This window comes from Saccopteryx leptura, chromosome 4, assembly GCF_036850995.1.
Source record: "Saccopteryx leptura isolate mSacLep1 chromosome 4, mSacLep1_pri_phased_curated, whole genome shotgun sequence".
NCBI lineage: Eukaryota > Metazoa > Chordata > Mammalia > Chiroptera > Emballonuridae > Saccopteryx > Saccopteryx leptura.
In genome coordinates, this window is record NC_089506.1 from 188,430,747 (window position 1) to 188,448,290 (window position 17,544).

Below are 17,544 nucleotides of genomic sequence, written 5' to 3' on the forward strand. Positions count from 1 at the left end.
GTCGAAAGGATTCGGAGAGGGAGGAATGGGTGTACAGTTGTGGCCTCCCAGGACCCCCCAGACCGGTCCTGGAAGGGCTATGGGCAAGAGCCATATCCCTGCCCAGCCCCAAAGGCGCTTGCTCCTTGGAAAGCCTTTTCCTCCTCCCGGCGCTTGAACAAATGAAACTTTGTTTCGCAGTTTCAGAGCAGTTTTGTGCGCGCTCCCTGAGCGGAGCAGGGGCTGCCTTCTCTTTTCCCCTGGCTCTCAGTGGGAGGTCTAAACTCAGGGCTGGTTGATGAAACACGCCCGAGGGAGTTGGAAACCTCCTCTGTGAAACCAAACCGCTTTAGAAGCTTTGGGTAATGTCTGATCCAGGGGAGTGAATAGTTCCATTGGCCTTTGTTCAGGTTAGAAAGCATACAAATAACATGGGTCTGGGAAACACGGTATTAAAGGACCATTTGTTAATACAGTTCGTCATAAGAAAGGTGATCTGGTGGGTGAGGTACTTGGAAACCCATTAAGGACTGGTTGAAACAAATATGGATAAGAAAAGAGTTAAGAGGCAAGCCGATTGTTTTCAGTCATTGTAAGGAAGTGTTTGTTGGTCTAGGATCTGAAAATATTAGGTTAAAAAGTATGCACAATTTGGTTTGGTGAAAAGAAAAGCTCATTAACAATTAGAACTAATAGTTCTAATTCTGTACCTCTTAAGATGTTCAAATTTGCCTGCCTGGGAGTTTTCAGGTACAGATTCTGAGTGTGTTAAAGGCGTTTTGATATTAAATTATTAGGATCTATGATAGTTTGATTTATTTATGCCTCATCTTGTTCCAGAATGGATTTAGGGCACTTTAATAAGGAAATACATGCTTTGGGAAACTGACATAAAAGAGCGGCATGGTCTTGGAACAGAACAAAAGCCTTCTGCTTATAGTAGACTGGATATTTGCTTGACGGATCTCTTTAGCTCAACATTCTGTATAGCCTTTAAAAAGTAGTGCTCTGTCGCCCCTGGTGGGCGTGCCGGGTGGATCCCGGTCGGGCGCATGCGGGAGTCTGTCTGACTGTCTCTCCCCGTTTCCAGCTTCAGAAAAATGAAAAAAAAAAAAAAAAAAAAAAAAAAGTAGTGCTCTGTGGTTGAACACAGTGTGAGTCAGTAGTGAAGCCTCCATTTTCTGTCCATATACTTTTTTTTTTTTGTATTTTTCTGAAGTTGGAAATGGGGAGGCAGTCAGACACTCCCGCATGCGCCCAACCGGGATCCACCCGGCATGCCCACCAGGGGTCTGTGCTCTGCCCATCTGGGGTGTCACTCTGTTGAGACCAGAGCCATTCTAGAGACCAAAGCCATTCTAGCAGACCAAAGCCATTCTAGCGCCTGAGACAGAGGCCATGCAGCCATCCTCAGCGCCCAGGCCAACTTTGCTCCAATGGAGCCTCGGCTGTGGAAGGGGAAGAGAGAAAGAGAGGAAGGAGAGGGGGAGGGGTGGAGAAGCAGATGAGCTCTTCTCCTGTGTGGCCTGGCCAGGAATAGAATCCGGGACTCTTGCACGCCAGGCTGATGCTCTACCACTGAGCCAACCAGCCAGGGCCTCTGTCCATATACCTCTTGATGTGATGAGCACTTACTAACAAAAATTCAGAAGCAAGATCTGGGAGCACCCCTATGTGAACGTTTCAGTAGACTCAGCATGACCAAATGTGAACTTACTGGCTTTTCTCCGGGCAAAACAAACAAACAAACAAAGGCAGAGGATTATCAGATTTGTTTTTTCATATTTGCCAGTGTGAGAAGTGGGAGCATTTCTTTTATTGTAACTAAGGTTGAGCATCTTTTCATGAATTAATTGCTGAACTGAGACTTTAAAGATAAATAGAAGCCGGCCTGACCAGGCGGTGGTGCAGTGGATAGAGCTTTGGACTGGGATGCAGAGGACCCAGGTTCGAGACCCCGAGGTCGCCAGCTTGGGCGTGGGCTCATCTGGTTTGAGCAAAGCTCACCAGCTTGGACCCAAGGTCGCTGCCTCCAGCAAGGGGTTGGTCGGTCTGCTGTAGCCCCACGGTCAAGGCACATATGAGAAAGCAATCAATGAACAACTAAGGTCTCACAACGAAAAACTGATGATTGATGCTTCTCATCTCTCTCTGTTCCTGTCTGTCTGTCCCTGTCTATCCCTCTCTCTGACTCTCCCTCTGTCCTTGTAAAAAAATATAAAAAATAAAACCCTGTAATAATAAAAAAAAAAAAAAGATAAATAGAAGCCTGCCATAAGAATTGGGCATTGACAAGGTCACTGGCTTGGGCATGGGGTCACTGGCTTGACTGGAGCCACCTGGTCAAGGCACATATGAGAAGCACTCAGTAAACAACTAAAGTAATTCAACTACAAGTTAATGCTTCTCATCTCTCCCTTTTTGTCTTGCTTGCTTGCTCAAAACAAAAAATAATTGGGAATTGAGTGAGCATAGGAAATGAGAAGGGAGTGATGGTTGAAAGGGGTGGCAGAGGTCAGATTGGGATTTGCTGTTGTTATGCAAAAAATTAAGTAATGTTAAACAGAGGGGTGATACGAGCAGATTTGTGTTTTAAACCTATGCAGATAGCCTTTGAGCCTGTGGAGATAGAATTGCCAAACTGGAAAACGAACTATGTGATTCCAGAAGATGAAGGAATTTTGTAATTTTGCCAACTAGTTCAAAGCTAAAAGTATTTGATAAAATTAAAAATAGGCTTTATGTTATGTTTGAAATAGATCTGCTAGAAACGTTTTTTAAAGATTCATTTATTGATTTTTAGAGAGGTGGGGGTGCAAGGAAGTGCTGAAAGCATCGATTCCTAGTAGTAGTTGCTTCTCGTATGTGCCTTGACTGAATAAGCCTGGGAATTTGAACCAGCGATCCCAGCATTCCAGGTCATTGCTTTACCCTCTGCGCCACCTCAGGCTGGAAAACTTTTTCATTAGGGCAATATTTGATAGTTATTGGAAGAGTCAGAAATTAACTATTGTTGTTCCTAGAGACAAGGCAGTCACCTTTTTAAAAAAAAAAAATCTTAAAAAGTAAACTCAGGCCCTGGCTGGTTGGCTCAGTGGTAGAGCGTCAGCTGGGCGTGCAGGAGTCCCGGGTTCGATTCCTGGCCAGGGCACACAGGAGAAGCGCCCATCTGCTTCTCCACCCCTCCCCCTCTCCTTTCTATTTCTCTCTTCCCCTCCTGGCCAAGGCTCCATTGGAGCAAAGTTGGCCCAGGCGCTGGGGATGGTTCCATGGCCTCTGCCTCAGGTGCTAGAGTGGCTCTGGTTGCAACAGAGCAACACCCCAGATGGGCAGAACATCGCCCCCTAGTGGGCCTGCCAGGTGGATCCCAGTCGGGCACATGCGGGAGTCTGTCTGACTGCCTCCCCATTTCCAACTTCAGAAAAATTTAAAAAAATAAAAAAGTAAAGTCAGAGAATGATCTGCTTCAACATAAGTGTGGACCTTAACCGTATTTCTCTTTACCACCCCTTTATAATAGAACAGCGTTTACTAAAGCCACTTGTTTGCTCTAGTACCTGATATATTTTTTTTTAATAATTTTATTTTTTTAATGGGGTGACATCAATAAATCAGGATACATATATTCAAAGATAACAAGTCCAGGTTATCTTGTCGTTCAGTTATGTTGCATACCCATCACCCAAAGTCAGATTGTCCTCTGTCACCTTCTATCTTGTTCTCTTTGTGACCCTCCCCCTCCCCCTTTCCCTCTCCCATTCCTCCCTCCTCCCCGTAACCACCACACTCTTATCAATGTCTCTTAGTTTCACTTTTATGTCCCACCTACGTATGGAATAATGCAGTTCCTGGTTATTTCTGATTTACTTATTTCGCTTCGTATCATGTTATCAAGATCCCACCATTTTGCTGTAAATGTTCTGATGTCATCATTTCTTATGGCTGAGTAGTATTCCATAGTGTATATGTGCCACATCTTCTTTATCCAGTCATCTATTGACTGGCTTTTTGGTTGTTTCCATGTCCTGGCCACTGTGAACAATGCTGCAATAAACATGGGGCTGCATGTGTCTTTACGTATCAATGTTTCTGAGTTTTTGGGGTATATACCCAGTAGAGGGATTGCTGGGTCATAAGGTAGTTCCATTTTCAGTTTTTTGAGGAACCACCATACTTTCTTCCATAATGGTTGTACTACTTTACATTCCCACCAACAGTGTATGAGGGTTCCTTTTTCTCCACAGCCTCTCCAACATTTGCTATTACCTGTCTTGCTAATAATAATGGCTAATCGAACAGGTGTGAGGTGGTATCTCATTGCCGTTTTGATTTGCATTTCTCTAATAGCTAAAGAAGATAAGCATCTTTTCATATATCTGTTGGCCATTTGTACTTCCTCCTGGGAGAAGTGTCTGTTCATGTCCTCTTCCCATTTTTTTATTGGATTGTTTGTTTGTTTGTTGTTGAGTTTTATGAGCTCTTTGTATATTTTGGATATTAGGCCCTTATCTGAGCTGTTGTTTGAAAATGTCATTTCCCATTTAGTTGGCTGTTTATTTTGTTATCAGTTTCTCTTGCTGAGCAAAAACTTCTTAGTCTGATGTAGTCCCATTCATTAATTTTTGCCTTCACTTCTCTTGCCCCGCCATTACTCTGACGTCATCTCCTCACCTGATATTTTTTATTTAAATAGTTTCAGAATAGTTTTAGGTTTGTAGAAAAACTCAAAGATAATACACTGAGTCCCCATCTACCTCTCACCTTGTTTCCCTTGTTAACATCTCATATTACTGTGTACATTTGTTGCAACTGGGGAATCAACATTGGCACATTACAATTCATTAAGCTCCACAGTTTATTCAGATTTTACTAGTTTTTCCCTAATGTCCTTTTCTGCTCCAGGATCTCATCTAGGAGACCACATTAATTTTCATGTCTACTTAGTGTCCTTTAGTCAGTGTCAGTCTCTGTCTTTCCTGGTTTTTGGTTTGGTTTTTTTTGTATTTTTCTGAAGCTGGAAACGGGGAGAGACAGTCAGACTCCCGCATGAGCCCGACCGAGATCCACCCAGCACGCCCACCAGGGGTGATGCTCTGCCCCTCCGGGGCGTCACTCTGTTGCCACCAGAGCCACTCTAGCGCCTGGGGCAGAGGCCAAGGAGCCATCCCCAGCGCCCGGGCCATCTTTGCTCCAATGGAGCCTCGGCTGCGGGAGGGGAAGAGAGAGACAGAGAGGAAGGAGAGGGGGAGGGGTGGAGAAGCAGATGGGCGCTTCTCCTGTGTGCCCTGGCCGGGAATCGAACCTGGGACTCCTGCACGCTAGGCCGACGCTCTACCACTGAGCCAACCGGCCAGGGCCTCCGTCTTTCCTGTTTTTGATGAACTTGGCAGTTTTGAGGACTACTAGTCAGTTATTTTTGTACACTGTCCCTCAGTTTGTGTTTGTCTGATGTTTTTCTCATGATTAGACTGGGATTGTGGGTTTTAAGGAATAAGACCGCAAAGTGCTCATCTCAATCAAGGCACATGATTTATCACTGATAATATTAATCTTTAAAAAAATTATTTGTTTTTATTGAGGTAGCACTGTTCAGTAATATAGAAATTTCAGGTGTACAGCGTTATAGCTTGCTATCTGTACAGTCTATTTCAGGGGTCTCAAACTCAACTCAGCATGTGGGCCGCAGAGCAAGATCACAGCCGTTCGGCGGGCCGCACTAGTTCTACAAAAGGCAACTGTTACACAACACTTTTCTCACTGCAGTTGAAAACAAAAAAAAAATCAGTACAACAAGCACAATCGTACATGCAGTTTACTCAGTGTCACAATACAACCAGAAACTGTAGCTCGCATCACAACTGCTGTTAACTAAGCTAATATCTAGCTAGGATGCTAGAGAAATGAAAAATACAAGTAGGCCCCTAGGCTTACTTAATTTTATCCAAAATATTTTGAACTTCGTGGATTAGTCTGCGGGCCGCGAGTTTGAGACCCCTGGTCTATTTCATAATCCCCATGCCAACAGTCTAGTTTCCATTTATTACCATATATTATGACCTCCTTTACCAATTTTGTCCTTCCTTTTCTGGTACTACCATTATGATGTCTGTATGAGTTGTGGTTTATTGTTTTGTTTTGTTTGGTTGCTTGTTACTGTTTTTGTTTTATATTCCACATGTGAGTGAAGTCATACAGTTCTTGTTCTTTCCGGCTAACTTATTTCACTTACCGTAATATCCTCAAGATCTGTCCATGTTGTCACAGATGGCTGTATTTCATATTTTTATGGCAGAGTAGTATTCCTGTGTGTGTGCGTGTGTGTGTGTTTGTAGACTATGATAATTTTAATTTTGATCCACTGGTTAAGATAGTGTTTGTCAGGTTTCTCCACTGTAGTTACTTTCGCCCAAACCCTTTCGGTTCTCTCTTTGGAAGCAAGTCAGTAAGTGTAGCCTGTGCTCAAGGGAGGAGAGTTAAGCTCCATTATCTTTTTTTTTTTTTTTTTTTTGCACTCCTCTGAAGCTGGAAAGGGGAAGAGACAGCCAGACAGACTCCCGCATGCGCCTGACCGGGATCCACCCGGCACGCCCACCAGGGGGCGACGCTCTGCTGTGACCAGAGCCACTCCAGCGCCTTTGGCAGAGGCCAAGGAGCCATCCCCAGCGCCCAGGCCATCTTTGCTCCAATGGAGCCTCAGCTGCGGGAGGGGAAGAGAGAGACAGAGAGGAAGGAGAGGGGGAGGGGTGGAGAAGCAGATGGGCGCTCCTCCTGTGTGCCCTGGCCAGAAATCGAACCTGGGACCTCCGCACACCAGGCCGACGCTTCACCACTGAGCCAACTGGCCAGAGCCAAGCTCCATTATCTTGAAGGGAGTATCTACATAAATTAGTTGGAATAATTCTGTACAGGAAATTTGTCTTTCTCCCCTACTTATTCACTCACCTTTATTCACATCAGCATGGACTTATTACAGATATTTATTTTACACTTAAGGTTATAAACCAGTACTGCATTATTTATTTTATTGCTCAAATTGTTTCAGCTGTTACTATTAGGAGCATTTATGTGTTGGCTTCTGTGTCCCTTTGACCTGCCTCAGAGTTTTTCTTTGTTTGTTTTTAATACTTTCTGGCATTACAAGATGCTCCAGGCTCATCTTGTATATTCCCCAAATAGAGTCAGCCATTTCTTCATCTCTAGTTCACTTTATGGGAGAATGATATTTCAAAACCAGCATCTGGGCACTGGGTGTGCTGATTGCTACTAGGATGTCATTGTTTCTGGACCTTCACAGCAGGCAGAGCTAGGAAATAAATGTCTCTATAGTAACACACACTTATCTAATTCTGTATTAACCTCTGTCTGTATTACACTAAACATGAGTTTATACTGCCATATATTTTAATTTAAATTTATATTGATTTTTCAAACCCAATTTTACAATATTTATTTTTTTTAAGTAGCCCCAATGATCCATGTATGACATTCTTTCCACAGATATTTGAGTACCTGCATAGTATGAGGTATACTCAAGAGTTGCTGTTCAAGGAAGGAGACAGCCCTGGCCAGATAGCTCAGCTGGTTAGAGCATCCTCCTGTAGTACAGAGGTTGCCCGTTTGATCCCCAGCCGGAGCACATACAGGGCATATCGATGTACCTGTCTCTCTCTCTTTCTCCCTAAAATTAATAAATTAAAAAGAATTTCCAATTAAAAAAAAAGGAAGGGGACTTTTTTTTAAGGTAAAATATATAGTATTTGTATGGTGGTAAGTGATGTGGAGAAAAGAGCCAGAGGATAAGGAGTTTTGGGAGGAGGGAGGGTAGTGTGCTGGTTGAAAAATGTGGTCAGGAGTGCCTCAGCCGGAAGGTGACACCTGAGTGCAGACCTGGCTGACGTGAGGGAGCCTGGCATGCACGATCTGGGAGAAGTGTGTGATCTTTAGGAAGTGGTCAAGGGAGCAGTATGGACCAAGGCTCTAAGAAGGAGTGTTTCTCACACTTCCAGGGAACAGAGTGGCTGGGGTAGGATGAACAGAGAGAGAGAAGTACAAGATGAGATCAGAGGCAGTAGATTTTGTGAGGCCTTGTTAGCCATTATGATGACTTTGGCTTTTACTCTGTATCCCACACAACACCATGAGAGATGTGAGCAGAGGAATGATAGGATCTGATTTGTATTTCAACTGGATCTCTCTGACTGTTGTGTTGAGATTGGACTGAAGGGGCAAAGGTGGAAGCTATTAAGAGGCCATTGCCCCTGACTTATGGTGGCACAATGAATAAAGCATCAACCTGGAACTCTGAGGTCACTGGTTCGAAATCCTGGGCTTGTCTGGTCAAGGTACATATGGGAGTTGATGCTTTCTGCTCCTTCCCCTTTTCTCTCCCCAGCCCCCATCTCTAAAATGAATATATAGGTATATATTATAAAAAGAGGCCATTGCAGTACTCGAGGTAGAGGTGAGGGACTGGGATGGCAGTGTTGAAGGCGGTGAGAAGTAGTTGAACTCTGGATCTCTTGGATGTAGCACTAACAAGATTTGCTTATGAATTGTATGTAGAGAGAGAGGAATCAGGGATGACCCACGTTTTTGGGTCTAAAAACAAAATAGTAGAGTTGCCATTAACTGAGATAAGCTGCTTTTGGAAGAAAGGTGGGAAGCAGTTTTTGGACATGTTAAGTTTGAGATGCCATTGGACAAGCTGGTGGTAATTTCAAGTGTGTAATTGGTTATATAAGTCTGGACTTCAAAGGAGAAGACTAGGCTGGAGATAAACAGACCGTTGTGGGGGTATAGGTGGTAAATTAAAGTCACATGGCTGGAGGAGATATCCGAGGAGAATGATGCAGTAAGGAAGAGGGGGGCCATGTGCCAGCTTGCTGTTCATTTGTGGTATTGCTGAGACATGAATTTGAATTGTGGGCACTACAGAACTGGTGCACTCAAATAAATCACTTAGCTAGTGAGTTAGCCCATCCAGCAACCAGGCAGACACTGTTCTAGGGAAATTCTTTAAAAATTTATTTAGCCTGACCAGGCACAGTGGATAGAGCGTCGGCCTAGGATGTTGAGGACCCAGGTTTGAAACCTGAGGTCGTCGGCTTGAGTTCATGCTCACCAGCTTGAGCTTGGATCATAGACGTGACCCCATGGTCGCTGGCTTGAGCAAGGGATCACTTGGTCAGTTGAAGCCCCCTTTTCAAGGCACATATGAGAAAGCAGTCACTGAACAATTTTACCACAACGAAAAGTTGATGTTTCTTATCTCTCTCCCTTCCTGTCTGTCTGTCCCTGTGTATCCCTCTCATGCTCACTCGCTCTCTTTCTCTCGCTTAAAAAATAAATTATTGACTGATTTAAGAGAGAGGAAGGGTGAGAGACAGAAACATTGATCTGTTCCTGTATGTGATTGAACCCACAAGCTTACATATCTGGTTTTGTTTTTTCTCTTTAATTTTCCTTTTCCAAGTGAGAGGAGGGGAGATAGCATGCACACCAACCAGGATCCACCCGGCAACCCCCATCTGCGGCCATGCTCACAGCCACACTATTTTTTAGCACCTGAGGTGAAGGCTTCACAAAGACATCCTCAGCGCCCAGACCAGTCGAGCCACGGCTGTGGGAGGAAAGAGAGAGAAAGAGAGAGAAGGGGGAGGGGTGGAGAAGCAGATGGTTGCTTCTCCTGTGTGTCCTGACCAGGAATCAAACCCGGGACATCCACTTGACAGGCTGACACTCTACCACTGAGCCAAAGGCCGGGGCCCAGTTTTTGCATATCCAGATGACGCTCAGTCAATTAAGCTATCCATCCAAGGCAAACTTTTTCTACTTTTTTTTTTCCTAACTGAGAGGAGAGGAGGCAGAGGGACAGACTCCCCGCATGCGCCCTGACCGGGATCCACCTGGCAGGCCCACTAGGGGGTGGTGCTTTGCCCATCTGGGGCCCTTGCTCCATTGCATCTGGAGCCATTTTTTACGCCTGAGGCAGAGACCATGGAGCCATCCTCAGCGCCCCGGATCAACTTGCTCTAATGGAGCCATGGCTGGGGGAGGGGTGGAGAAGCAGATGGTAGATTCTCCTGCATGCCCTGACTGGGAATTGAACCCAGGACATCCACACGCCTGGCCAAAGCTCTACCATGAGCCAACCAGCCAGGGCCAACATTTTCTTCTTTACTTGCATCTGTGTATTTGTTTTGCAGAGGCAATCATGTGATACAGTGGCATGTGTGGATATGGACTCCAAGTTCTGAGAATAGATGCACCTGAATGTGATATAGGACACTGTCTAATGCTGCCTGTGCTGTATATAACTCCTAGTGTTCAGTTGAGTTTCGTGACTGGATCCCCCCCAGAAGCTCAGCAGGCCAAATAGGTTCCAGTGTCTTTCCTGTTGTTGGGGTGCCCCCCTCTGGCTGGAGTGGGAAATTTTACAACCAGTTTGTTGTTCTCTGATGCTGAGAATGGCTTGTAAGTTTCTAAGAAATGCTCCCAGTACTGCTACATTTGTTACTTTTAGTTATTTTAGTCTTGGTGCCAGTGCCCTTATTTTAGGAGACTAGATGGCAGTGCTTCTCTCCTGGCTCATTTTTCAAGTAATTGTGAGCTTATGTACTGGGTGTATGGGACAGCATTTGGTAGTGGATGGCACAGATTCTGGGTCGCCCTGTCAGAACACATGTTGGCATCTTATGAAGTGCACCAGAATTGGTACAGTGGGTGGGAGTCCAAGTACTGGCATTCATAGAATTCTAAAAATTACTGAATTTTTCATAAAAGCAAGGTTACATTCTGAGGTTCTATTACTAGAACCCCATTTCATACTTTTTAAAATTACAAAATTGGTAATAAAAATAAATGAAGGGGATTAGGTGTATATAAAGTACATGTTTTTAATATGTACTCACTAAATGTGTGGACACTAAACAGCTCATATAAGAGCTATAACATCAATGTACATTTATTGGGGGCAGGTTGTGCCTGGGCTGGAATTGATTGCTGCTTTTTTGTTTTCCTGGGTTTTGAGTTTCTTGTTTGGTTTATTTTAAGGCCCTGAAATGTGGGCATTAGTAGTAAAAATTATTTGGTCAATAGATTGCTCGTGATCCCTTGAAAGACTTTCTGGTTTTCTGATATAAAAGCAGTAATGCCCATAATAAAAATTTTGAAAAAATTAAAAATAAATTTTTTTAATGAAATCCGAATTCAGTATTCCATAAATGTTACTATTAATTTTAGGTCCTTTTTTCTTCATTGCGATTATGTGTATATTGTGGGGATGGGGGTGAGACTTGATATTTCATGGAAACTGACATGCGTGTTAGGAAAGAGCACATTCAAGCCCTAGCCAGGTAGCAGTTGGTAGATGTTGTCCCGTCCCGATAGTCTAAGGTTGCAGGTTTGATCCCGGGTCAGGGCACACAAGAATCAACCAAGGAATACAAAATTAAGTGGAACAGCAGATCCCTGTTTCTGTCTCCCTCTCCCTCCCTCCTTCCCTTTCTCTCTCTTTTCCCCTTTCCCTTCCCTCCTCCTTTCCCCTCTCCCTTCCTCTATCCCTAAAATTAATAAATAAATAAACATTTTAATTGCTGTAGTCCAGTTTCTAAATGCCTTAGATTGGAAAGATTATCATTCCTAGTCTCTCACCTTCAGTCTGTATAAGCCATTGTGCATCCTTTCTATGTCTCTACCTTTATTATCAGTATAATTTCATGTAACAAGTACCTATGCTGATTTTTATCTCTTTGGCTCTTTACTGGGACTGCAGAGTTTTCCTGCTCTAGATTATCCAAATCCAGGTTGGAAACACCTGTGAAAAATGCTGCTTAAAGTTTGAAAACATGCTCAGGAAGGCCAGTCCCAACATGTAAGATTCACTGATTTATGTAGGTTTATTTCAGAAAATACTTAATGAGTCCCATTTATGATAGAATGAGTCTGTTGTCTGTTACTTGTTTATTTTCTCTCTCCCCCACTAACTAGAGAGCTCTGTGAGGATAGGGGTGTTATCTGTCTTATCACTGCAGTCCTAGCTCCAAGCCCACAGCAGATAGTCAGTAAATGCTCAATGAATGGATTTCACTTTTTTTGGTAAATGAAGAAAACAGAAGTAATTGTAATCACTACAGATATTTCCGGTATAGAAGTAATTGTAATCACTACATATATTTTCAGTATTCTAATGTATCAACTGACTGAAATATTTAGAATATTTAAAAGGGAAAAATACTTTCAAACATTTTTGTTTTATCATCTATTATTTCATTTTTTCTCTCAATTTCTTATCAGCAGTACATATGTCATCAAAATAAATACTTCTCTAAGATCATAAGTTACTTTTAGTCTCATCTGTCAGTCTAGTTGCCTTTCTGTGAAAGGAAAAGGTAAAAGGACATTTAAAAGCTTGAGTACATACTACATAGAATGGGCCAAGTGAAGCCTAAAATTACGTCAGTAATTATACTGAACATTTTAAAACTTACTGGTTAATCGTAACCTTATAACATGATTCCTAGTTATGCTGACTACCCCAGTCATTTGATTAGTAATTTTGAATGCTGACACCAAAAATTCTTAGGTTTAGACAGAAAGCATTTGGACAGCAATAGCCTGTTGAAAGCTCAGAAGTTCTAATATTCTGAAATAGTTTTCAGAACAAAGGTTAATTTAAACAATTTTTTAAATTATGCCACAGTGTGCTTTTTTGAAAGTAAAATCAAAGTAGGATGTCCTGAGCTAGCTCCACAGAGATTTAAACAGTACTTTTTATATACTGGTTTGATGGTGGCCATAATTGCCACATTTTCTTGTGCTGAAAGTGTGGCTGTAACGACCAAAATAAAATATTTTTTATCTTGCTTATCTTATGGTAACCCTATTTTCTTATGTTGATCCTGTAGCCCTAAAGAACCAGAAACCCAAAGGAACCAGTATTCCTGCCACACAGAGCCCCATCCTTCGTGAGGCTGTTTCTGAGTCCGTCTGATGACCAAAGTGCTGGGCATGGCCACAGGTCTGGGCCCTCGGCCTCCACAGGAGCTGGTGGGGCCTGTGGTTGTGAAAGTTGAGGAGGAAGGGAAAGAGAAGTGCTTTCCTAGCCTGGAGATGTTCCGCCAGCGCTTTAGGCAGTTTGGGTACCATGACACACCTGGCCCCCGGGAGGCCCTGAGCCAGCTCCGGGTGCTCTGCTGTGAGTGGCTGAGGCCCGAGATCCACACCAAGGAGCAGATCCTGGAGCTGCTGGTGCTGGAGCAGTTCCTGACCATCCTGCCGCGGGAGCTTCAGGCCTGGGTGCAGGAGCACTGCCCAGAGAGCGCCGAAGAGGCCGTCACTCTCCTGGAGGATCTGGAGCGAGAACTGGATGAACCAGGACAACAGGTAGGCTAGGAGAAACCTTTCTGTATCCTCTGAGATTGGGAGCCTGTCTAACTCCAGGCAGGAATGGTTTGTCCATGCAATATGAATAGGTAAATGGAAGTGTCTACTGAGTTCGACCATGTTTCCTCCCTTTCCCGTACTGTTCTGTACTAGCTGTAGCCTTGAGAACTGAATGAGAGTGTTTTACTTTTCTCTTTCCCAGAGATTCTACGTAGCTCTCCTGAGGTTTTCTTTCAGTCTCGTTCTTAAAGTGAGCTGTGCACAAACCCAACCGTTCCTTATTGTCTCAGGTTTCACCTCCTCCAAATGAACAGAAACAGGTGTGGGAGACAGCAGCAGAGGAATCCCCGAGCAGCACACAGCCACGCTCTGTGGAGACAAGTCCCAAGTATGAATCTTGGGGCCCCCTGTACATCCAAGAGACTGGTGAAGAGCAGGACTTCACTCCAGACCTGAGACAGAGTCAAGGTAGGAACCATCTGTTAGGCCTCCACTCAGAGCACCAGGCCTTCATGGTTGAAGAAACAGACTAATTCTAATTACTGATCAGGAGGCCACCCGCTAGATTGACTTGACTGGTTTGGCTGTGGAGGCAGAAGGGTCCTGTCTCCTCCCTCAGGTGTGTTACTCCAGTCAGACCCCCAGCACTGATGTCACACGCTAGTAAGGTCAGTTGAAGTGAGTTTAATAAAGGGACTGTTTACAGAGGTGTGGACAGGTTGAATGAGCCAGTAAGAGATGGTGTTTATTTGTTAATGATTTAGTGAACCCGTTATAATCAGCTTTGGATTATGCGGAAGTGGTCCCTGGTAAATTCTTTTTTAACTTCTGCCTCATTAGGCTATTTAAAATTGTTTACTTTTAAGTCACTTAATTCCCACACATAGTTTATTGTTCATTAACTTTTAAGTTCATTTCCCACACACAGCAACCTGAAGGGAAGCTGGATGAGTAGTCTAGTGATTGTTCATCATGGAGAGTGAAAGAGGCTTTAGTTTCTACTGCCACAGTCCAGTCAGCAGCAGACAGTGAGTGGGGGTGAGCCTGGAAGCACCCGAGTGGTTACTGCCGGCAGAGGAAGGAAATCAACAGGTGGAAACAGGGACAGAGGGACAAGGAAAAGGGGTTAGAGGAAAGTGCCTTTGTCGACTGGGGCTTCTTTACCCGTGCAGGGTGGCCCTGCTCTAGGGGAGCCCATTTTTCAGAGGGAGCTTCTCTTACTCCCCTTATCCATGCGTGTAGACGGTTAGATGGACTGAAATGCTCTGAAAAGATGTACTGCTTCTGCTGAATTCAACAGTGTTACTTTATAATTTAAAGAATTGTAAAACATAGCCGATGTAGATTAAATGATAAGAGTTGAACCCTGGCCGAGAGTTAAGCGCTTTCATTCAAATTAATAGGAACTGAGACTAAAATGATTATAAGTGAACTGAACGTTCTCTTTCATTGCTTTTATACATCTTCTGTGAGCATATGGATTTTCTGAGTTTGCCACTAGCCTCTTCTCCCTTAATTATCCTTTTTATTTTCCTTAATCAAATCTGACCCTTCGCGGTCTTTCACTTACCTCATTCCGCCTGAGCATCTCCTTTGCTGCTGTCCCAGTATGCTTGCTTTTGCCATGTTGCCCTCTATGGAAGAAGCTCTTCTCGCAGAAAAATCCATGTACTCTTCATACCATAATAGCTTCTGGTAGGGAGCTTGTGTGAAAGTCTGGTATTAAAAACTAGATTTGATGATGGCTTATTTGTATCATTGTGATATTGTTACCTCATGGGGCAATATTTGATCACGCTTAAAAACCCATCAGTGTCACCTTATGATTCTCTTTGTCCTTTAATTGTTTCTTCTCAGAACAAGAAACAACTCACATGTCCTTATTTTACTTATTGTTTCAGATCGTAAATCGAACACCAAGAATGAGGAATTAGCAGATGTGCCGAAATGTTCTGAAGAGTCTCATGCAGAAGAATTCAAAAAGGATCCCATGGTTATCGCCAGTAAATGTGAGGCTAGGTTAGAAAGGCAGTGGGTAAACCGTGAAAAGGAAAGAGGAACAAAAACCCCGGTCCTAGACAAAGGTTCCAAGAAAGGTAAAGAATTGATGCCTACTAAGCCTGCCCCAGGAGAGAGGCGTTACATATGTGCAGAGTGTGGGAAAGCCTTTAGTAATAGCTCAAATCTTACTAAGCACCGGAGAACCCACACTGGGGAGAAGCCCTATGTATGCACCAAGTGTGGAAAAGCCTTTAGCCACAGCTCAAACCTTACCCTTCATTACAGAACACACTTGGTGGACCGGCCCTATGACTGTAAGTGTGGAAAAGCCTTCGGTCAAAGCTCAGATCTCCTTAAACATCAGCGGATGCACACTGAAGAGGCACCCTATCAGTGTAAAGATTGTGGGAAAGCTTTCAGTGGTAAAGGCAGCCTCATTCGACACTATCGAATACACACTGGGGAGAAACCTTATCAGTGTAACGAATGTGGGAAGAGCTTTAGTCAGCATGCAGGTCTCAGTTCTCATCAGAGACTCCACACTGGAGAGAAGCCATATAAATGTAAGGAGTGTGGAAAAGCCTTTAACCACAGCTCCAATTTTAATAAGCATCATAGAATCCATACTGGGGAAAAGCCTTATTGGTGTAATAATTGTGGAAAAACCTTCTGTAGTAAGTCTAATCTTTCTAAACATCAGCGAGTCCACACTGGAGAGGGAGAAGTGCTTTAACTGTCAAGTATGCTCCCTCGGTGGTTTTTTTGGTGGTTGTTATTTTTTGTTTTTTAACTTTAGAACATAAATGCTAGGGAGAATCCAGGTAATTGTAATATAAACCTCAGTGGTAGATTTTGTTTTTCTCAAAACCAAGAGAGGCAGGAGGATTAGAACAGTGGCGCAGGAAGGCCCTGGAAGGTGTGGTGGATTCCTTACTCGCCTTTCAACTGGGGCAGGATCCCTCACCACGTGTCATGTCCCATTAACCATGCTGGCGTTGCCTTTTGTATAGTTAAAATGATGTGTATCGAGTATAATTATGAAAAAACATTACGACTGTTTAACTTTTAACATACTTTCAAGAATTACGATTTGTAAAGAATTGAGCCATTTGAACACAATCTAATCTGATTCAGAATAAATTTATAACGTAACGCTTCAGGGCTGTTATTATAATGCTGTGTTGTTAATGAACACTATTTTAGAAAGAAAAAACTATTCCTACTGGTTTAGCTTTTGGAAAATTTGGATTAGGGGTAAATAGAACATTTAGTACTTGTGAGTATGTGTATTAGGAAAGTGCAGTAGACTATAGAGTAGCTGCATCTTGGTCTACTTTGTGCCCTATTTTTTCCGTACATGATGAACACATTTTTTTTCCATTGGGAACATTTTGCCAGTCTCTTGTGCATTTTGTTTGTGTATATTCTGTCTCGCCAAAGTCTGAAAATCTGACTCCCTGAGAAGCTTCCTTCTTCTAAACTCCAGAGGTCAATAATACACAATTTGATTACCTTAAGTCCATCCTGTCTTTTCCTTCTGACTGCAGTCTCTTTGATTTCTTATACTTATTTCTACTTTATAAAAGTCTCTTGGCCAGTAGGTCCTCCTGTTACCCAGAAACCCAGCTACTTCACTCCTTTCTGCTATCACTTGCTTATCTTGGTTTTCGAGTTTTGTTCACCTCTCACTAGCAGTTATTACAATATCTTTTTGTCCATTGTTGTAGCCGTAGAGGTCAGGCAAACATGATATGCCAGGATCAGGGACAAGAAAGTGTCATGTCTAGCACTACTTCTGATCTCTGGAAACTGCCTGTGTGCCACCCTGGGATCAGATTAAACTAGAGATAACAATTCTTGATGCACTAGCCAAGTGTATTATGGAGGGCGTCATTACGGGGAAAAAAATCAATTGTATCTGAAATCTGAAATGTTCGTACTGTTCCCGTAACTTGATGATGACCTCTGGATGTCCTGCCAGCACTGTAACTCGGTACCTTTTACGTGAGCTCTCCTGGTTACATATTAACCATAATGGAGGCCCGTCAAGCAGAAAATCTAGTGATTAGGCAGCAGCTGATCTGTAGGGTTCCTGGAGCTGCTCCACCCAAGCGAAATGAAAGAAGAGCCTGCTAAGCCTGAAGTCCTGCCTTTCCTACTTCAGTGAGAGGTGAATGGGTC

The 17,544-nt window shown here is 43.4% G+C and overlaps 1 protein-coding gene across 1 annotated transcript in view; it reads left to right on the forward strand.

Moving 5' to 3' along the window:
• ZKSCAN1 (zinc finger with KRAB and SCAN domains 1) overlaps nucleotides 1-16,515 on the forward strand; it is a 51,792-nt gene extending 35,277 nt beyond the window's left edge. The window contains exons 7-9 of the mRNA XM_066383652.1: nucleotides 12,962-13,362; nucleotides 13,653-13,830; nucleotides 15,264-16,515. Of these exons, the coding sequence (XP_066239749.1) occupies nucleotides 12,962-13,362; nucleotides 13,653-13,830; nucleotides 15,264-16,096 (1,412 nt within the window). The 3' untranslated portion in view covers nucleotides 16,097-16,515. The remainder of the gene's footprint in view (nucleotides 1-12,961; nucleotides 13,363-13,652; nucleotides 13,831-15,263) is intronic.
• The last annotated feature ends 1,029 nt before the right edge of the window (nucleotides 16,516-17,544 follow it).